At 41.9% G+C, this 22,851-nt stretch overlaps 1 protein-coding gene across 1 annotated transcript; it reads left to right on the plus strand.

Moving 5' to 3' along the window:
* Positions 1–11,451: 11,451 nt before the first annotated feature.
* dusp7 (dual specificity phosphatase 7) lies at positions 11,452–22,217 on the plus strand. The gene is made up of 3 exons (XM_035151859.2): positions 11,452–12,333; positions 14,028–14,456; positions 17,362–22,217. The coding sequence occupies exons 1-3, from the start codon at positions 11,922–11,924 to the stop codon at positions 17,676–17,678; spliced, it is 1,158 nt and encodes a 385-aa protein (XP_035007750.1). The 5' UTR covers positions 11,452–11,921; the 3' UTR covers positions 17,679–22,217.
* The last annotated feature ends 634 nt before the right edge of the window (positions 22,218–22,851 follow it).

Here is a 22,851-nt window from a genome sequence, read left to right on the forward strand (position 1 = left end):
ACACAAATAAAACCAGCTCGCACACGCTTCGAGGTGTGTAACTGTGCTGATGGTTTCAAATTGATGACCTACTTTACAACGGGCCAACCCATAAAACAAACGCGCCGATAAGTCGAGAAGGCCCGCCGCACCCTTCGCCAAACCACGGCTCACCTCTACCTCACCTGTGTCCTACTCACACCCCCGCGATTTAAAGTGGCCTCCAACCGGAAATCTGAGCTGGTGGCTGAAAGCGAGATGCCGTGTTCACGATTCTATTCTGCTGTTCTATTTCTCCTTTCTGGGGCAAAAACTTGTATTGCATAACAATGTCATAGTGATGTCTTGAAAACAGGAAATAATATAAGGTGTGTGCGGTTGCGTTTAATGGGCCGTAGCATGCAGGAGTAACTTTGAGCTTTGAGGATGTTGAACCATGTTGAGCTGCAGGCAGATTGTGATTTGTGAGTATGGGCTACACAAATCAAATTTGATGATCAAAATGTCAATTTTTCGAGGAAATAACTATGTCTGAGTCAGTGTCCAAAGTTCCATATTCTCAGTTGTGAGGATTTTTTGTTCTTATGTAACAGCAAATGTCATTTTAGTCATTTGAAGAAGTCAGTTTTGATTTGCGTACAGTTCAGATATGACACACCTAAACCGTGATGTTTTACTGTAAATCTGTAGTGGAAGTAGTTATGTGGTCATTTCTATAGTTTTAACACTGCTTTCATAATGTGTCGATGTTGTGTGAGTCAACTCCTGCTCGTCTGGAACAAGCTGAACTGAAACGGAACACGAAAGTAGAAACTCCTCAGGAGATAGAACAGATCATTTAGTGTTATTTGACCACCTTTGACCATCTACTTTTATGGCCCCGCCTGTTAGCCGTCATAGTGATATAATGGGGCTAGGATGAAGGCTTTGTGTGTGTGTGTGTGTGTGTGTAAGAGAGTTCACACACGATGACTCACCTTGGTGCTTTTACAATCTGACCATACGTAGGTACAGTGTGTTTGCTCTGCAGGTTATTACAGTCGGCAAGGTGAGGATTACAGATATCTTTTAAAAGAATACGATTTCAACGTTCAAATAAAGAGTTAAACAGATTTAAGCTTTTCTGTTGTTGGTTCAGTGATTTATTAAATCATCACTTGGACTGAGAACCAGTCCAATGTGTTTCCAGGAGCTGATCCAAACTCAGAGCAGCAGCGTCACCGTGATTTTCGGACGACAGGTTGGGTGACTTGGTTGAGTTTGGATTTCTGAAATTGAATCAAGGAGACGCACGTTCAAACCCTGATCCAGATCAGAGCCCAGTCAAAATAGATTTTTAGGAAGTGAAAAAGTTGTGAGACCATCATATCGGCTGAATATCACTCAGTAGAGCACATACCTCCACCAAGGCCCAACAGTCCCAATTGCACACACTCAGATATCAGGTCCCTAAATATGCCTCAATTTATTTCCATCAAAATCCATGAATTATTCTCTGGGAAGTAAGTGTTGAAAAAATATCTCACAATGTTTCAGACTGTGAAACAAAATCCTGGTTCACCAAAAACTCTTCCTTAGGCCAAGTTTCCTGGTGATTCATCTCATGGTTCTTGTGTAATCTTGCTTCCAAACAAACAAACAGGGGTGAATACAATCTATTGGTGCAGATAAAAACAAAAAATTGTCAATGATTTCTAAGATGACGTTATCAAACCCTCCTGATGAAAAACAATGTCATTGATATTTTACATTTTTTAATTAAGAAAATATTACCTCACAGTTATTATTGTTTCATTGTCATTGTTCTTTTCTTCCATTTAATCCAGATGTTCATCCTCTCTCTTTCATCCCTGTGTGTTATGTTAGTCTCTCTATCGCTCTACATCTTTCTAGTTTGGTCTTGAATAATGAATTCAGCCGAGAGACCGAGAGCACGTGTTCACAATACAAACACACACACACACACACACACACCATATTCAACCTATCCACTCGCTGCCCCACCTGGACAATCTCAAGATTCCTGAAAAATTCATGGCCCCCAATGTTTGCACGCTTCCACTGTAGACACCAGCGATGACACTGGCTTTTCTTTCCACTGGTGTGAAACCGTGAGCGCTGCACCAGTTCACCCCATGATCTCATCCCAGATGTTTCAGGCTGTTTCAGCAGCTGTCCTCGAGAGAGAGCGTTCTGTTCTTCCATCACATTTATCCAGAATGAAAGCATCAGGTCCATGATGTTAGCTGCCTCTGGTTAATTTATACCAAAACCTACATGCACACGTCAAATTATTGTTTGGCCTAAAACATCCCTGTACAAATCTGAGGGTAATAATAATATAATCTTGAATAAATCTAGAATGGCAAGCAGACAGTGTATACTTCCACCAACAGTCCCCTTATGAGACCACATTTAAATTCACTAGATCCAAATTCAAGCTCATAAATACCATTCACAAATTGTTCTGGAAAAAAAATGTCTGGTTATGCTCCTTGATTCAGTTATGCAGAAAAAAGTAATGGCTCCTTCCCTGACCCATAATGCATCCCTCCACCAAGTTTTGTGAAAATTCGTATCAGAGTTTTTGTTTTATCTTGCTCACAAATGAACCAACAAATAAACAGACAAGGGTGAAAACCTCCTCGGCGGACGTAATAAAATAAAAAAGGAAATCTGCACATCCTTTTTTGAAGATTAATGAAAAATAATGAATTATTATTGACGTTTGAGTTCCTGGAAAGTGAAATTGATATTAATGATCCGATTACAGCCACTCTATATTTTCTTATCTGAGCTTGAAGAATCTCAAACTGATTCTGTGTGTGTTGGAGTAGATTGTACGATTTGAATGATCCCATTTCTCCTAAAGTAACGCGACATGTGCACAAGCGTAGCCGGAGATCTTCTGGTCGCTTTTTATTAATAAATCCCAGAGTGAGGTTAAAAACCAGAGAAGCTTTTTACGTCCTCTCTGGAACCACACAGACTCGGTCTTTATCTCTCATTTCATTTCATAAATTTTTACCAGTAAGCTTTATCACTATCAGTCCCAGTGCCTGCACAGAGTACGTCTGGCATATTACTGAAGAGATACAGAGCACAGAACAGCCGAGCAGAGACGGAGGCAGATCTTCCTGATACATTTTCCAGGCCTGTGTTTTTTTTTATGTGTTGTCGACCTGCGTGTTTGGGGGCAAAGGAAACAGCAGAGGAAATGCCAGCGTTAGCGTGGGAGAGGGGTGGCCACCTCGCTCCATCACTGAGGTGAGTGGGTTTAAACCACAGTCGGCCTTAAAGAGACATCAGACACAAACAGCGAAACGAGAAGAGGAGCTCAATGCCAAGTTGGTATTTTCCCAGTTTTCTTTAGGAAACAAGGGAAAGAACTTAAATTGTAATGGTGCAAATACAGGCAACACATTTGTATAAAATGTAATTGATTTTCCCAGGATAAAGAACAACAGATTTTGCCGAATCCGAATAAATTTGAGCTACAAATGTCAAACTGAACAAATACAGTTCAGTCTTGTGCACATGAAGTTTAAATCTCTGCGGAAGCCTGAAACGAGAACATTTTAATCTCTGAAAAAATGGTTTTGGAGCCGTTCCACTGACAATGAATGGGAGACTTTTTCTGAACACTGGATACAACCCAGGGTGATTTTCCAGGGATATGGGCAGATCTTCTGGTTCAGAAATCATCAATTTACTGCTTTTCATAGGAAAGAAAAGACCAAACGAGTCCACAAAGATCAGATAATTCTCCCATTCAACCAGTCGGAAGTGCATTTTATTTCCATAGAGATTCATCAAGGCTAAGCTGAAAGTTTAATTCTCCTCACTTTTTTGCATAAGGAAATGTAAATTATTAAAATGCTGCAGTTATCACGCATACTCCAGGCGGGTGCTGCCTGGAACACATCACAGCATTCACACAGAATTCTGCTACTGGATTAAAATAGTCACACTGCAAATATTCAGCTGTTTCATATGGAACATGGGAAGGTGCAGTGGCTACCAAAGCACCTTTTTTGGCCTTAAAAGAAGGGCGTACAGGACGGAACAAGTTGTTGCAATGCTCTGTTTAATAAGCACCATATGTCGGGTGGTGTTGTAAACGTGTGCAGCCGTCAGGTGCTTATTAAACCCTGCTTTCAGGCTGTAAGAAGCCAGATGAGGTGATGTAAAGAGCGACAAAGTCTGAATGAGGGAAAGGTCATGGTGGATTTATGGTTCAAGCACTGGACCTTTCCTCAAGAGCAATACAAATATGTAAATATTTTCCTTTGATGCAATGGATCAAAGGACGTTACTATGATAGCTAAACAAGTTGTTAATGTTATAGAACAATCTTGCACTTTATTGATGGCATCAGCTGCAGAAAACGTCATTCTGTGCCTACGATCCTGAAGAGAGCAGAAGCATTTTGAACTCTCCACGATCCTCAACCGAACTTGAGTCCACGTTTCTGTCGTGTTTCATCGGGAAGTAGATCTGCTCCGTTTGTCGACCATGCAACACCAAGACATTGTGGCGAGCCTCCGAGCCGAACTCCTCCAAGCCAACAGTGAGATTGAGGCTCTCAAAGAGGGAAACTCATCTCTACAGGAGCAGGTCGAGCAGCTCCAGGAGCAGCTGAAAGTAGGAGAAGTTCTCTTACAAAAAGAGACGAAGAAGGAGGCCAGCCTGCACCAGGAGCCGACTCAGCCTGAAACAAGCCGAAGCAGAGAGGTGGAGGTCGACCAGGAAAACCAGGCTCTGAAGGAGGAGGTCAACCTGCTCAAGACCGGACAGAGGAAGCATGAAGATGAGCTGAAAAAGAAGGATGAGCTCATGAAGACCGACGCCAACAGACGGCGTCTTCAAACCACCGCCTACCTTAACTGCCTGGTCATGCTCAAGGTCAAGGAACAGGAGGTCAACAAGAGTCACCTGACTTTTGAGATGCAGGAGGCGAGGCTGCACCAGGAGCCGACTCAGCCTGAAACAAGCCGAAGCAGAGAGGTGGAGGTCGACCAGGAAAACCAGGCTCTGAAGGAGGTCGTCAACCTGCTCAAGACCGGACAGAGGAAGCATGAAGATGAGCTGAAAAAGAAGGATGAGCTCATGAAGGCCGAAGTCAACAGACGGCGTCTTCAAACCACCGCCTACCTTAACTGCCTGGTCATGCTCAAGGTCAAGGAACAGGAGGTCAACAAGAGTCACCTGACTCTTGAGATGCAGGAGGCGAGGCTGCACCAGGAGCCGACTCAGCCTGAAAAAAGCCGAAGCAGAGAGGTGGAGGTCGACCAGGAAAACCAGGCTCTGAAGGAGGAGGTCAACCTGCTCAAGACCGGACAGAGGAAGCATGAAGATGAGCTGAAAAAGAACGATGAGCTCATGAAGACCGAAGTCAACAGACGGCGTCTTCAAACCACCGCCTACCTTAACTGCCTGGTCATGCTCAAGGTCAAGGAACAGAAGGTCAACAAGAGTCACCTGACTCTTGAGATGCAGGAGGCGAGGCTGCAGCAGGAGACGACTCCGACTGAGGGAGTGAGCAGCAGAAAGGTGGAGGCCGTCGTAAAAGAAAACAAGACTCTAAAGGAGCAAGTTCACAAACTAAAAGGTGAATAGAAAAAGGAGGTCAGCTGTAAGGACGAGCTGGTGAAAAAGGAAAGCAGGAAAAGACAAGCTTCTACCAAGTCGTACCTAGCCTGCCTGCACAAGCTCAGTGACATGGAGAACGAGCTGGAGAACTTAGAGAGGATTTGGAGGAGAAAGGTGGAGCAGCTGGAGAGAGTGAAGGTGGAGGACTAAGATGAACTCCTGAACCAGGAGACGGATCATCCTCCAAAGATGAGAGGAATGATAGGACGTTTGCCCTGAAACCACTCACCCTTTTTCCTTCACCCCTTCTTACCCTACCCACTACCTACTCCTCCCCTCCTCCCCCCTGCCACCTTCCACTCCCACCCCTTTCTCTCCCACCCCTCACCCCTTTCCTACTCCCCAAAACAAACCCCTCAATGCCCACCTTCCACAAATAATGTATATAATAACAGATGTATAACATCTACCTGTGTGTGTTTTTTCTGAATATAAAATAAATGATTAATGCTTCTAATCAATTACTACAGTGTTGTTGTTTTTTCTTTCTATATTTAAATAGGTCACAAGTTGACAATAGGAGTTCACATATCGTTAATTAGTGTGTGAATCACTGTGGTGATGAGTTGAGTCTTCATGCTCTTAAAGGGCACTGGGTCAACACCAGTGCTCCCTTCACGTTAATTTTTACCATTAACTATTAATTAATATCAATAAATATAGCGACCTGTTACACATAATGTTTGCAGGTTTCCTCCAGGTACCCAGAACTCTGATGTCTCTCAAATACACTGTTTTAACACCATTGTGAGATTTGTGGAGCATTTCCCACTGAGTATTTTGTGCAAACATAGTAAATATGTTGATAGTTGAAGTAATGTATCACACCATATAACAGTGATTTCAGACACTTGTTAAAAGGATCTGTCACTGTTTCTCTGTTTCACTGTTCAAGGGCGCTGTCACAGCAGAAAAACATGGATAAAACTTAATTAAGTTGAAGTCAAACAAAAATATATTTGAATTCCAGCTCAACAGAAGATTCAACAGTTTGTTTCTGGATGGATTTTCACTTCGTCCACATTGTGGTAGTCTTTATTTCCTGAAGGACATAAAGTGCTCCTCTAATCCCTGATATGAAAACAAAATCACCAAAAGTATCTTCACTTTCAGATTCCGATTTGTCCGTGTGGTTTAGGTTCGGCTTGGACTTGTGTAATATCTTTGGTGGGAAATGTGGCTTTTCATTCAGAAAACCAACTCGTGAAACGGGCAGGGGGGGGGGGATTTCAGTTTCAGGTCTGGATTTACAAACGCGACTCGTCTCAACAGCGTGCTTCAGAAAATGACATTACCATCGTGAAGTATAGACTTCAGACGAAATTAAAGGCTCTTCCATCTGGCAGGAGTCTTTGTCCGCCGGTGAAAAATGGCTCTCTGTGTCAACACAAGATAGATTCATTTAGCATATATTGCTTTTCTGCTTGAATGGCTTCTGTTCTACAGTTCTATTTCTATGTGTGGCTCTTCTTTGTATTTCATTTCATTATGAGAACAATAAAGCTGATTAAAACCCTGTAGAGCAGCGGTGAGCGGAGGAGGCCGGTTTTCTGGAAACTTGTCATTTTGAAAACACGGAGTAGAGTTATTGTGAATCAGGAAATGCATTCGCTGAGGCCGACCTGAAAGGCTCTGTGCTTTCCATAATGGCAGATTAAAGGCTTTTGATTCATGTATGAGCCAGAAGACTCACAATGGTGGGTAAGACTGGCAGCGGCTCTATGTCTTTTGTCATTCAGACGCTGGTGAATATATTCTGTTCTTTACATATAGGCTTATCTTATTCTGCTTTTATTTGTAACGCATCCTGCTTGGTACCACCAAGACGCAGACGAAGAATTTAAAGACACTGAAAATGTATTTTCTCAGTCAACTTCTTGGTATGACTGACGAGGCCCCACATGAACTCATGTCTCATTTGGAGAAAAGAAACTGGCGTCACATGCTTCTGATGATGTGATGATGATTGTTTGTTTACACATCAGATCAACCCACTCCCACACAGTCTCACTGAAGAGATTAGTTGTGTTTTCCAGCCTTTAATTCCCAGTAATATCAAATTGCTCCAACTTTCACTTTGAATGTTGGTTGAGAATATTTGAATATATTTGAATCATGACAGGCGTGAAATCAAATGAAAACGGTGGTTTAAGATTTATTCTGAGAAAGTTTTGCTTTTCTCTTTTATAATGGAAGTTTTCTGGGACACATGATTTGTTTGTTTTTGTTTGTTTTTGTTTGTTTGCTTGTTTGTTTTCAGGATTACGCAGAAACTTTTCAACCGATATCCACCGAACTTTGTGGATGGCTGGGCCTGGAAATATTTTTAAAAGAAAACTATTACCACTATCAGACTACTTTTTTATTTCTTTTATATTTTAACAATGAGATTTGAACATGTTTGTGAGTAGGATTGTTCGGCCGTGGCGGAGGTTGCAGGGTGTAGTTGACCGCTGGGACAAAGCCTGAGTCACACCCAGCCATAGACTATATATAAAGATGGACGACATGACCCCGACAGTGAAGCCAATGCGTTATTAAGTGTTCGTTATTTGCTGATATAATGATATGGTGAAATAATCATGATTGGCAACTGACACTGACTCCTGATTGGTTAAGCACACGTTTCGGCGGGACATCGCAACTGTGGTCCATCCCCGGATAACTACTCTGGCTCCGTATTGGCAAAATGGCAGCGTGAGACGTGTCGTCCATCTTGATATACAGTCTATGCACCCAGCCTGTTATATATATATATATATATATAAAACAAAATATAACATTATAACTGGCACTACAACCCAAATGACACAGAACCCACTGGTACGCTAACATAACGCTACTTAGCAAAAACAAGCTGATGTCGAACTCACTTTGCAGAATCGTGTCGTGTTGTCGTCTTTTCTCCCGGCCGTGATCCAGCTCCACTCTCTGCCAGCGCCAAAGCTTGTTCATCGTTTTGCTAGGTTTTTGAAACACGAGAGAAGTGCAGATGAATAATGGCAGTGGATGAAATGTGTCTGCGTAAATCAGTTTTACCGGTATATCGTGGCACTAAGGTTCACCATGCATTCATCTCACATAGCCCCAAAATTTATATCGTGCACATCCGACGCAGATGGCGACTGAGACATTATCACCCTGTCTACTGGTGCCTTTAAAGCGACAGGTTGGCTTCCTCCGACGAATTCTGATGGAGCGACACCGTAAAGAAAGTCACAGTCCTCCGTTGTGAAAGTTTCAGAATAAGTAATGATAGTTTTCTTTACCACTGGGGAGTAGACAAACACAAACACAAACACACACAGTGTCTACACACACTCTCAGAGAGCCTGTTGTTGTCCATGAAGGGAGCTGAAACACAAGAGGCCTAAAGTCGGTGTGTATCCGTTTGTGTACCTGTGTGTATGCGTCTATGTGTGCGTCTGCGTTTTGTTAGTGAGTGTGTGCATGTGTGTGTTTGCGCGTAAGTCACTAGGGGGATAAAGAGCCATTGTCTGCAGCTGGTGCATCCCCCGCTCCTCCTCTCTGCAGCTGTGAGGAAATCAAACACTCCTCTTTTCCTCGTTTCCCCCTCTCTGCCTCTGTCACAACCTGCTGATGTCCCATTAGGTCATTCATGGTGAAACATAGCGATGACCCAGTGGTGGTTTGTGTTGTGCAGCGGCTACACAACCCACCACTGAGCTGTGAAAAACAGAAAGAAGATCCTGCATAGCATCACCATGATACCTGATGATAATGAGAGTTAAATCATGTGGGATAGCCGTCGTTTTTACTGTCCTCAGATGGCTCTGACTATACAATATAAATGTCATTTGTCTGGTTAGGGACAGGATTTACAACTATTAACTCATTAAAAATAGTTGGTAGAATGAACTGATTGACAGAAAATGTATTGCCAACCATTTGTACGATCTATGAATCAATCCAAAGATATCATCAAGTGGAAAACATCGTTTCAAATCTGAGGAATCGCTGCTTTTCTGTGACAATCTCCACAATATTGTTTATATAGTAGAAAATAATTTTCCTGATCATAATTAAGATGATGGATAATGCAACAAAAGAAATAATACATGGGCAAAAATAAGTTTGATGGACAAAAAGCTTTTATAATCAAATCATTAGGTTAATTATTCCAGTAATTTGTCAGGTAAAAATGTGAAACATTCACGTGTTACAGTGTCTCACGCGGAAATATGTGTGTTTACGGCTGTTGTTTGGGAAAAAATCATCAACGTAAGGACATCACTTCGAGCTCTGGACACATCATATTCATCATATCATCATATTTCTTTTGCATGGATTTAACACTTTTCCATTAATCAAAAGCACTTGAAGATGAATCAGTAGCTGCAGCAGTACTTTCAGCTCCATGACCCTGAACTAGGATGATACTGTGAAATCAAGCTAACAGGGACACCTGTGCTGCATTATGCATTCTCCCCAAATGTGTTTCTAAATAATTCAGGTTCTTATTTCTTGCAGCTCTGATTTGGAAAGAATTTTGTTAAAATAAGAAAAAACTCATTTCCACTGAATGGCTTTTACGTGATCATTTTATTATTTTTATTATTTTAGATTTTTTATTATATCATTTATTGTCGTTGATTCTAAACGCTATCATTTTTTAAAAAGCACAATACAAATACATTTATTATTATATAATTATTACTATTATGAGATTACTATGTGTCATCAAGGGAAAAATAGCAGGAGGAGAGATTTGGCTGAGGTTTTCACTGCTCGACAGAGACATCAGAGTTTCTGCGAAAACACTTTAGAAGTGTGTGTCGATTTGTATCACTGTATTAGTTCCGTGTGGTTTGCAGCAAAAAAGCAATTTTCAGTTGGGAACGTGTCCAGTAATTGATTTGTAAGTGAGTGTGTGGAGGTGTGGATGAGATGTAGGTGTTTTCGATTGAGTGAAGGTTGTGAAGAGACTTTGGAGGAAAATGTACTTTGCACTCCTGCTAGTGTGAGCCAAGAATTCTGTGTTACACCACTAAAACAGTATTACATTTAATGACTGTATTAAATGAACATTAAGGTAACAATCCCACCTGATACCTACTGCTTAGTGTTGAGTTAGGAGTTAACACGGAGTTGGGATTACAACTAAATACGTTTAAAGATGCTGAGATACAATGTGAAGTCGAGTCGATTTTAATCTATTTCACATACCAACAGCAAATATTACAGATTTCCAGAGAGGCCTTGACAATCTAAAGAATATACAACGCTCTGACCCTTTGACCCTCGGTTCAGATAAGGAAACGCACCAGAGAAGAGATCCCTGCTCCAGTGAAGACACCACACTGTACTGCTCCACATACAGGAACAGCATAGGTCGCTATGTATCCTAACTTTCATTTGCTTTTATCAGATTTAGTTTTATTTGGCATAAGCAGTTAACACAGGGTCAACAGAACAATGAAAGGTGTTGGACGAGAAGAACCCGCTCAGCTCAGCAGTGCAGTAGTTAAATTAAGATAGAAGCAAGGTAATAAGAGCTTACTATAAAAAAAAAGTCAAACACAAAAGTAAAACTATATATTTTTATTATCATCTTTATCATCATTTCACCATCATCATCATTTTTATCATATTATTTGGTTTTTAATCATCATTTATTATGATCATAGTGATTATTTTATCTTTATTATGTTTCATTATTACTATATCACTAACAGACAGTGCTGTGTGGTCGGTCAATGAATGGACAGCAGCAGTAAAGTCCTGGAAACAGCGGGTTCGTGTGGCCGCTCTGCGCCTTTAACTCCCTGCTCCTCCCTCCTCACAGCAGCTCAGCCTCTTGAACGCATCCAGACTCGGGCACAGACCAGAGAGGCTCCTCGGGCCAGCGTGCGGGACAACAACCGGAGTCATGGACTTTAACGGCGGCAGCTCATCCCGCACAGCGAGCTCCTGAGGCGCTTACGAGGCTTCTTCGGGGCCGTGTCGTTGGTCTGCGGGACGCCTCGGAGCCGGACGCCCGGATGGACGTCAATGGGCTGGAGTGAAAGCTCCGCTTCTCCTGGCGGACTTGAGGAGGGAGAGAGAGGACACCTCTGCATGTTGGAGCCTCCTGCTCCAGCCAGAGGGGCATCGGTGCGCGCGTGTTGGATGTGTGCGGCAGCGTGTGCTGGGTGCGTGTGTGTGTGTGCGCGCCCTCAGAGAAGCGGCGGTGTCCGGGAGGCAAGTTTTAGCGCCGTGATTTCCTCCTCTTCTCGCTGCGTGCGGTTCTTCATGTCACGGCGGCGGAGCGGCGGAGTCACGTTTCCCCGATGGTCATCACTCACCCGTGGAGCGGCTCCGTGATCGCGACCACGACGATGATGCTGTCCGGTAAGAGCGTGGAGTGGCTGCAGGAGGAGCTGGAGTCCGGGGCCGGCGCGCTGCTGCTGCTGGACTGCAGAGCCCACGAGCTGTACGAGTCCTCGCACATCGAGTCCGCCATCAACCTGGCCATCCCGGGCCTCATGCTCCGCAGGCTGAAGAAGGGCAACCTGCCCATCCGCTCCATCATCCCCAACAACGAGGACAAGGAGAAATTCGTCAAGCGCTGCAAGTCGGACGTGGTGGTGCTGTACGACGAGGCGACCTCCGAGCGGCAGGAGTCCGGGCTGGGGAGCTCCGTGCTGGGGCTGCTGCTGCACAAGCTGCGGGACGACGGGTGCAAGGCTTTCTACCTGGAGGGTAAGACTGCTTTCATTCAGTGAATACGAGGGACTGGATGTTTGTTATTGTCCATTTAACACAGAAACTGAGAGACAAATGGTGTCCGAATATTGTCCCAATTAGAGGACATATGTAGATCAACATGTTAGTGTCACTTCACCTCAAGAACTCCTAGTATGGGATTATAAAGGTGTACTTGGATTATTTATAATGAAATGAATGGAAACCTGTATTGGGTTTCATCTCCAGATGTTTGCTGTGTGGGACAAAACACTTGAGAGTCTGTCTGCTTTATAAAAAATATACTAAAGCCACTAATATTAGCTTTTACAAAGTGCTATGACAGATTATAATAAACATCACATGAATCCAGATGCTTTATCCAGAGCTGTTGTTTATTATTAATCATAATGAGGCAGCCTCACTTGTGTCTGTTTATACTAAAGAATTATTATGTCATCACAGATACACTGTAACAGCGTGTGGAGTCATAACGAACTTTCATGTTCGACAGGATCACTTCTCTTATCATAAAAACGTCTTGATTCTCAGTGTTAATTATTATCAGAGAGAAACATTGAGCGGTTGTTATGGAGCTGGGTCAAAGATGTTTTCAATTAAATGCTGCAACAGGAAAAAAAAAAAAGAAATGGCCCCGCCATGTTGTGTGTTCCTTTAGGAGAAGACTGGCTCTTTTTTTCATGAATGAACAGGGAAGCGAGGAATCATAGACACACTCTGAAACACTCCGCCAGCGTGTGAAGGAGAATGAGTTATGAAAGCACCACACACACATGACATGGAGCAGTAGCAGCAGATATGGGTTTGATTGATTCTAGAATATCACAGCAATGTTTGAGTGGTGTCACAATCCCAGCTGCCATTCACAAATAGTCCACAGAGCAGAGCTGGGATGAAGCAGAGCTGACTGACTGCTGACTGACTGACTGATTCTCCCCGGGCTCAGCTTTTCTCAATGGAGCACATCTGTCCAGCCTCTTTATTCAGAATAATGTAAATGTCACGTTGTTTGAATATCATCTGCCACATCAGTGTGTGAGGTAGTGCTACATTAAGCTACGGTAGACTAAGAGGAACACGAGTGGGGCTGGGCGATAAAGCAATAACAGTACTTATCGCAATATATTTTTCATCCATCGCGATATAACAAAAGGTTCAATCTGTATTGATATAATTCTTATGCAACAAGCACAGTGGGGAGGTATAAGACATGACTGATCTACCTCAGATTTGTACATTTCACTTAAAAGAAATAATAATGTGACCTTTAACATGATAATTATCAATATCGACTGAAGTGAAATGTTTTATCTTGATATCATTTCCGTCCATAACGTCCAGAGTTCATTTCAAGTGTGAATTTCATTTGACCTTCACTTCTGCCTGGTTACAGTTAAAACATGTGATGTTATTAGAAAATGTTTTTTATTTGTAGTAAAATGTGTGTCTATTTAAAATATGAGTATATATTTGTATTGTTTTTTAAGTATTTTATTTACTAGTAGTGTTAATATGTTTTTTTTTTGCTTCTTGTTCATGGTTTCACCTCTTGTATCATGCAGCTGCCATTTTGAACACGTTCAGTTGTGCATTTTACCACAAACACACAGTAACACAACTGTGGGTATTTACATTTTCTTTTTACCATCCAAATATTGACCCTCTCTTCTGGTCCGCTCCTCGTCCCCCAGGGGGCTTCAACAAGTTCCAGTCCGAGTACCCCGAGCACTGTGAGACCAACCTGGACTGCTCCTGTCCCAGCAGCTCCCCGCCGACCTCCGTCCTGGGTCTGGGGGGACTTCGCATCAGCTCCGACTGCTCCGACGGGGAATCGGACCGTGAGCCGGGCAGCGCCACGGAGTCGGAGGGCAGCCCCCTCCCCAACAACCAGCCGGCATTCCCCGTCCAGATCCTGCCCTACCTTTTCCTGGGCTGTGCCAAAGACTCCACCAACCTGGATGTGCTCAGCAAGTACAATATCAAGTACATCCTCAACGTGACGCCCAACCTGCCCAACATGTTCGAGCACGAAGGCGACTTCAAGTACAAACAGATCCCCATCTCCGATCACTGGAGCCAGAACCTCTCGCAGTTTTTCCCAGAGGCCATTTCATTCATAGGTGAGTAAAGGTGGAGTGTGCTCCAGTTAATGTTGTGTACGTCAGATTCCTTTGTTAACAGCAGAACCTCGATCATTGATTGATCTGCTGATAGTTTTCTTGATTAATAGAGGATTTTTCTCTGTCTATAAAAAGTCAAAAGTCAACTATAAACATAGTTTATGGTTAAACTACATAATAACCTTCATGATATAATGTAATGTTATATAATTTCAAAATAATGGTTGTTTACTACTTTAAAACAAAACATGATGAACTCATGTTACCTCATCATCACCTGTTTACCGGCTGGGACCAGTTCACCCAAAGAAATATAAGATAATAATGAAGGGAAATTATACAGTAATTTACACAACAAAAGTAAAACATGTGAGAGTCTAAAAATCTGCATAATTGTGTGCATAATATAATTAAAATGTTCTGCTTCTCTTCGTCAACTCAAGACTTTCGAGCAGATGTTCAAACATCAGAAGCAGAAACCAGTGAATATTTTGTATCATTTCTCCAAAAAATTATTAAAATGTCAAATGAATTATCAAATCGCAGTAACTATAGAGACGCATTCAATGGTAATCTTCTATCGATTTGTCATTTCGTTTATAAAAATGTCATAAAACAGTTTAAAATGCACATCGTTGTTTTTGCAAAGGCTACGTTCACATCTTAAAATTGCCTGTGTTGTTCGACCAACAGTCCAAAACACAAAAGATTTGATTTTCTGTCAAATAGAACGAAAAAAACCAACAGCGCTTTTCGTTTCGACTCTAGTTATGTTAGATTACGTTTACCCTCCTTTATTAATTCTATATAAATCAAGACAATGTTTTTTATTTACATTGAAACAGTTTTCTGGAAACAGTTTCAGACAGAATTTAGAGCATTTCTCTGCTGCACTTTTACTGATAAAATATTTGAATTTAAAATCACAAAACATAAAACAAGGTCTTGAATAAAACATGGAAATTGATTTTCGGGAGAACGAGACCTCACTGAAGCCACGTGACTTTCATCCAGCTTTTTCTTCACCGTTCTCTTGCATTTCCCATCATTCCCTGTGACTTAACTCCTCGGGAATGAGTGAATTCCCTCTCTGAGGACTCAGTGCCAGAGCTTTTATGTTTGTCTTAGATTGTCCAGACCCCTGACCTTTCTTTTTCTTCGAGGGGGGGTAATGTTTCTGCGTAGGTGTGAGGAAGTGTGACATATGCCAGAGCCAGAGGTCGTGGCAGATTGGGGTCATGCTGATGTTAAATGGCGCTGCCTGACTGGCTGTAATGTGCAGGAATTACATCACATCTTAACTGCAGGGTAATTATGGGTGAAGGAGATAAGCTCGGGGTTGAAAAAGATGTGACCTCGCGCTGTGCTGCTGTAAACTACGGATTCCTTAAATGTCTGAAATTATTATCGAAGCAGGTTTTTAATGTATAGAGGGAGGGGGTTGGTGTATTCTGTTATTTTCCCAGCCTGACAAATGGTAGGATGTTGCAGTGACGTAATGCTGCAAACGTCTAAAGATCAGCTCATTGCAGATTAACTCCTGGTTACTTATTCGACTTCTGGGCCTCGTATTGTTTGGTTCAAGTCTCCCGATGAGGATTTTTGACCCCTTTCTTTTATTGTTGAGAGCAAGAACACATCACATATGAATTTAATTTGGCTTCCGCTTGGCAGCCTGAGCTCGTGAGCCATCTGACCCCAATCCTGCAACAAGAGATGCAGTCGGAGCGAGAGTGAGGGGAGGCAGAGAGCGATAAAGGAGAGGATGAAAGAGAGTGAGAGAAGGAAGAAAGAAAGGAAAGAAGCACTTAACTCTCGCCCTAATGGCCTTTAGTGATGCAAGTGCGAGGGCTCGAAAAGGTGGATGGATGTAGCCTGTTAATAATGTAAGATGTTTCTTTTTTATTCATGTTTTTATACAGACTGAGAGCTAGAAAGCAGAATGGAGCACGACTGGCTGCTGTCATTGAGAAATGATATTCTGAATTGTATTTATAAATTAAATGAGTCTTCTTTTCCGTTTGAAAAAACAAGGTCAGATTTTCTTTTTTCCATATAGCGTTGGAGTTCATGTGTTATACAATAGATCGTGTTGAATCAGGGCTGGATGATCAGTATCAGTCGTCAGTGACCTTCAGTGACCCTATTTGTTTTACTTAAAAACGAAAAAAGAGAAAACGTTGTTGAGTGATGTCTTTAAAGTGATTGTTTTGTTTAACGCATTTTCCAAAATCCAACTAAATGTAGCATGTGATCATTCAAATGATAATTCAACTGTCAAAACTCGCCAATTGAATATTGGTCACATTGCTACTTGCTATGACTTTACTTGTGACCACATTTGAGCTGTGACTAACAAATAATTTTAGTACAAAGATGATTTTGTCTTTATTAATCATTTGGTCTTCAAAATATCAGGAAAAAAAGATAAAATAACATTCATCACAGTTTCACAGAACATGTCTATAGTCGTCCTGTTTCATCGCAGTACAATAATTATTTAGATTCTTCATATGATCAATGATGTTATCCTTCTACATATTATGTTGCTTAAAAAGACTAATAATTATTGTTTGTTGACACAGTAGAAGTGTTTGTTTTTGTGTGAATGAAGTCAAATCAGAGGTCATTGCTTTGATCAGTTTAAATAACTCACATCTCGTTATTTATATTGATATTTGGTTATATTGAGGAAGATGATGAAACTAACGAGTAGCTTTACCACTAATTTAAATGTGCTTGAAATTTCAACAAGGGCATTCGATTGAATTAGAAAATCTTCTGGCTCATTAATAATTTAAAGTCTTAGATGTATGATACAGGGTTTTATGGGTTTTAACAGTTGTCTAATCCTCTTTCTCCTGCTTTCTCCTATTCTCATGGTTCCCCCCCCTCTCATCCTCAGACGAGGCACGTTCGAAAAAGTGTGGCATCCTGGTCCACTGCCTGGCCGGGATCAGCCGCTCGGTGACCGTCACGGTGGCCTACCTGATGCAGAAGCTCAACCTGTCGCTCAACGACGCCTACGACTTCGTCAAGCGGAAAAAGTCGAACATTTCCCCCAACTTCAACTTCATGGGCCAGCTCCTGGACTTTGAGCGGACGCTGGGCCTCAACAGCCCCTGCGACAACCACTCGACCTCCCCGCCGCACGACCAGCTCTTCTTCACCACCCCGACCAATCACAATGTGTTTCAACTGGACACGCTGGAGTCCACATGAAAATCAGAGGAGAGGGGGCGGGTCAAGCTGGTGTTGTTACCATGGTAACAAGTGGCTGCACTTGAGCCTGCTTTACGCAGCCAGTTTTAATGAATGTTTTAGCCGCCTGAAGCTCGTTGTCCGAGAGCCTGGCCACAGAGCAACGTTGGACGGACAGCGGAGGTCACAGATGCCACGTTAACAGGGGGAAGGCGAGTGATTTAAAAAAAGAAACCTAGAGCGAGGAACTGACAGACAGAGGCGTCCTCCTCAGAGTTGACTGAATCTTGAGGATGAGCTCAGAGAGGAGGAGACTGAACTGACTGAGTAACTGAGCGAAGGGTGACAGCTTCATACAAAAGGCGGGAACACGGGAACGTCTGCGGCGCTCGATTTGTGATGCGACGGCGTCCTCTGGTCCTGTCGTTGTTTCTGTCTCGGCCCCTGAGCTGAGCTGACTGGTGCCAAGTGGAGAATCTGGGATTTACTCGTCGGAAATCTCGCTCTACTGAATGTAGAGTTTTTAAAAACCAAGGAATTAACACACACACATGCGCACACACACATAAACAAAAGTATGTATGTTTGTACTGTATGTACTGTATGTATGTTAACGTACATAGCAGAAATTGTATGGGCAGTCCTTAACAAGTATGTCTATATGCATTTTTGTATATTTTTGTGTACATTTATGCACAAATCTATACGATATATAAATATTTACACAGAAATTTTATCTTTGTCCAAAAAAAACAAAGTAATCCAATCCAATAATGGCTAAAGAGATTGTAAAACTAAAGGAGAGTGGGTGTGGCGACGCCATCAAAGGAACATTGTTGTGAGTTGTCTTCTTTTTCTTTTAGTTTAGTTTTTCTTTTAGGTTTGTAATGACCTAATGCAGTTTGCACAGTGGTGTAGCCATTGACTTGTTGGCACTTGGAGCCGGTGCTGGAAGCAGGCAGATAAAGAGACATTCAGAGGGGAGGAGGGGAGAGAGGAGAGGAGAGGGCCAGTCCCAGGCTGCGACGAGTCCAGACAGCTGCACCGTGCAGTGGGGAGGGAGCAGGAGCTGGGCCCAGGGCAAAGGACCAGGGTTCAGGGTTCAGGGATGAGTTAGAGTCAAACTGTGGGTTAGACCAGACACGGAGTTGCCAGTTGAATTGTGGTCGGGTGTGCGACCAGATTTGATGTTGGCAAGTGTTTTCAAGTGCAACTTCCCAGTTCCTACTTCCTTCCCCAACATGACTGTTCATCCAGTGGCCTAAGTTGTTTCATTTCAGTCTGAAACCAGACTCTTAACTTCCTTGGTTATTTCATCACAACGTATTGTCTTACTGTGTTTTTGCCAAACTGGTTTTCTAACCGCCGGGACTCTCGTACTTTGAGGCTGGGGCGTGGGCGAGAGCTTAAAGTTGGGGTTGGAGAATCTTGGGTAGTGTTAACATTTCTGGGCAGCTTATTCCAGCGACGTCGGGCAAAGAAGTGCCTCAACTCTCATGTATTACCTACACTGCAAACTTCTTCTTGCCCAAGAGGAGCTGGTTTGATTTGTTGGTCTATCTTCGGTTCCTTTCAGGTACCAAATAGATGCCAAAAAAAAGGGTCTCATGGACAAGGGACTGTGATTGTAACTTGGTTTCTGTGTCAGGGTTGTGGTGTTGTGGACGGGGACTCAGCTACAGACTGCACTTAACCTACTTAATAGCTTCACGTCCCTTAGCTGCAATGGAGAAAATGGAAAGGAAGGTCTTTCTGGCGGGGGAACACCTATTTCATCAAAGAATCAGTTGAATTACCCTTAAGCCTCGGGTATATTCAATGAAATAAACACAAAAATGATAAATAGGATGATAGAGGTTGGATGTTGATTTACCGGGTTGGGAGATGAACGCTGAGGACTGTTTTTTTAACTGCTGTCGCTGCTGAACATGGCGGCGACAGCATGTGGTCAGGGAGTTTTCTCAGACCCGGTCCACGTTAGTAGCACTTAAACTTGTTAAATATGATTTGAAAAACAAATGACAGAATCCTGCAGTGATTTCAAGAAAAAATATCAAAAAAAAGTTCAAATTTCCTTCTGCTGCGTTAATTGTGTTGGTAATGTAGGTTAGGGTTAGGGTTGTTTTAGGGTTGCAGCACATGGACTTAGGGCAACGTCTGGAGATACACTCGGGCTCATGCAAGAACATTTTCATTTTCTTATCCAAATTTCTTTCCACAAAGTCGGATTTAGAAACTATTAACAAAGCGGTACATTTTCGGAAATTGTGGCCATTACCTTAATGGGCACCTAAAAATAACCACGTAAAGCGACCTGTCTCGCTCCATTTGTAAAAAAGTTTAATTCAGAAGTATGTCATTGCGATTTAAAAAAGCAGAAGTTCATACTGAGGACCATATCAGAAATCTGGAGACCAAAACACATCAGTCAGTCGTGCTTAGGGACCCAAAAATACAGACAAGTAGGTTATGACTGTGTTTATTCTACACTGTCATCGTAGATATGAGTTTGATGCCAAAAAATATCTTGCTGCAGCAAAGTGGTTGCTGATATTTAAAAGTGAGACAGGGAATACCACCAGGCGACAGGTGATGTTCTGTTCCAGATGGAACATCAGATGTTTGGCTCTGTGAACAGCAGAAAGATGCTGAGGCAGCTGAGTGTGAACTCCCATGCCAGTCAAAACTTGAACTCAAGCATTTACGTAAGTCTGGAACACATTCAAACCTTCAATTCATAAAGATTCATACGTCAAACATGTTTCTCTTCGCCTGGGGGAGAAAAGCAGACTGTTGGTGACTCACACGACAGGTCCAGACTACTCATGAGTTTAGTTTGTATTGAAGAGGAAACAAGAGGTGAATGTAACAAGTTAGAGACGTCGTGAGCAAATCCAGAAAACCTTAGTGGAATAGGTGCTGGATTGAAGCACTAAAATTGCAGAATTCCAGCTTCTTTTAATTTTATTAGTGATGTTTCCATCTACAGGTCTTCCTCAGGCCTAAATCCAACTTAGTTCTCATAAATTACTCACGTGATAATAACGGACCTGTTTGTGAGAGTGGTTTTTGCATGAGGCCCAGTGTCTTACAGCAATCTACAGAGCGTTAGTTTGAAAGTGAAAATGTGGACGGGGTCAAAGCAGAAACAAAGAACTGGGTTTCCGAGGGGACAGCAGCAGAACAGGGTTGGTTTCAGCTGGCCTTATATAATCTTTCTAACTTGTTTCTAATGCTGACTGTTCAATACTCTTTGTATCTCACTTTAGAAAAAAGCATTGTGTAAAAAAATAAAAATAAATGTTTGTTAACTGTTATTTGAATCAGAACATGGTAATAACGGACAGCCAGCTGTCGTTTTACCGTAACGGGTCACACGAGGTCGTGTTTGTTACTCTGCAATATATCAAAACACCTTTTTTGCAGTATTTTGTAGACTCAAGACCTCAAAATTTTTTCAATTCTTCTTCTTTTATACTCTATATATCTCTTCTATATGATTATACAACATCCAGTTCGATTATGGCTTGTGGACTGAAGTAACATTTCTCCTGGGGTGTCCAAAAATGTAGGGCCGCTGTGCCCAGTATTAACCTGAAAGAGGCCCTCTTTGACACACACACACAGACACAGACACACACAGACACACACACAGACACACACTGCTTCACACAGCCAGAGCTGTGGTTCAGCATGCCAGTTATATTTCACAATAGAAGATTACACCACCTGGCTTAAATAATTACAAGGTCTTTTTCCGTCTTGTTTTGATATAATGTGCTCTATGCTATTCCTGTGGCCTTTCTATATGAATATATATATAAGTATATATATGTTATGAATTTATATGCAAAAGTTCCTCTCTCATTATAGCATCAGAGATGAAAATAATACTACCATGCTTGAATGGACTTCCCTCGTCCGGAGTCATATCCCACTTACAATAAGAAAAAAAACGCTGAGGACTTGATCACTTGCACCCTAGGATTGAAATATATTTCAGTACGGAGCTTTTCTATTTAAAAAAAGGAAATGGTTGATTTCAAGCTGCTTTCTTGAGTTTTTGTGTCTTTGTAACAATGAAAGAGAAATCAAGTCTTTTTCTCTGTTTGTAAATTTGCCAGATCGCGGGAACGGCAGTTTCTGTGTCCTTAAACTTGTAGCTACATCTCGGTAAGAATGTGCTCGGGAGGTAAAGACATGAGCGAGCGGGAGCAGCGGGAGCGGCGGCCTAAAAACACAAAGTGAAAGAAAAAGTGAATGATTTAAAAATGTTACCTCAGTGAGGAATTTTTCAGGGATTTTTTTGACAATGCATCTTGCATCGTGTTACAGCTTCAGACACATGTTGAATAGCTGTTTCGTATTGTGCTGTAAACAGTTTTTAAAAGAAGATGCAATCTGTCTGTGTATAAAAACAAGGGTGCGTGTGAACCGAGGCAGCTTCACCTTTCTGTCCTCTGAAGGAAATACGACTGACCCTATGTATTGTACAGTGTATGGAAACAACATGAGACATGTTTATACCGCAAATAAATATTGAAATATTTTTTTCTTTAATATGTGTTTTCTTCGTTGTTCTTACTGCAAAGTGACATTTAGAGCTAAATCCAGTTAAAGCCAAAGAATTTGTCATCTGTTGACCAACACATCGACAGTATCTATGGTGCAGTATTCATCAGGCCATTGATTTATCAACACGTCATTTTGTAAAACAATGATTCCGATGATTTCGCAAGAAAACGGAAAATGGAAAATGAGAAGAAAAAACTATTGCGACACAAAGTTGTTCATATTTGCATTTTCCTCAAACACTGACCTGTAGTTTGTTGTGTAATTTTATTGATTTAGTTTTCTATAAATTATTTAAAGAACTCTTAAAAAATTTATAAAAATCACTTACAACATATAGACAGATAAATGGTATCAATGCATTGATTAATAAGTTAACTGCTTATAGCTACATTATAATAATGGAATAAGTGTAGTGGTAGCATTATCTGTAGTTACACAAGTTTGTTCGGTTTTACTTTGCCTAAGACTTCCCCTTAGCTTCTTTAACACACACACACACACACACGCACACACACACACACAGACAAAGAGTCATTGTCTGGTTGCGTCCTCACTGTGGAGTTAAAGGTTTCTGACCGCCACACGTTGGATTGCTTAAACTGAAACTTTGCCACTTCCC

The sequence above is a fragment of the Hippoglossus stenolepis genome, chromosome 3 (assembly GCF_022539355.2).
Source record: "Hippoglossus stenolepis isolate QCI-W04-F060 chromosome 3, HSTE1.2, whole genome shotgun sequence".
NCBI lineage: Eukaryota > Metazoa > Chordata > Actinopteri > Pleuronectiformes > Pleuronectidae > Hippoglossus > Hippoglossus stenolepis.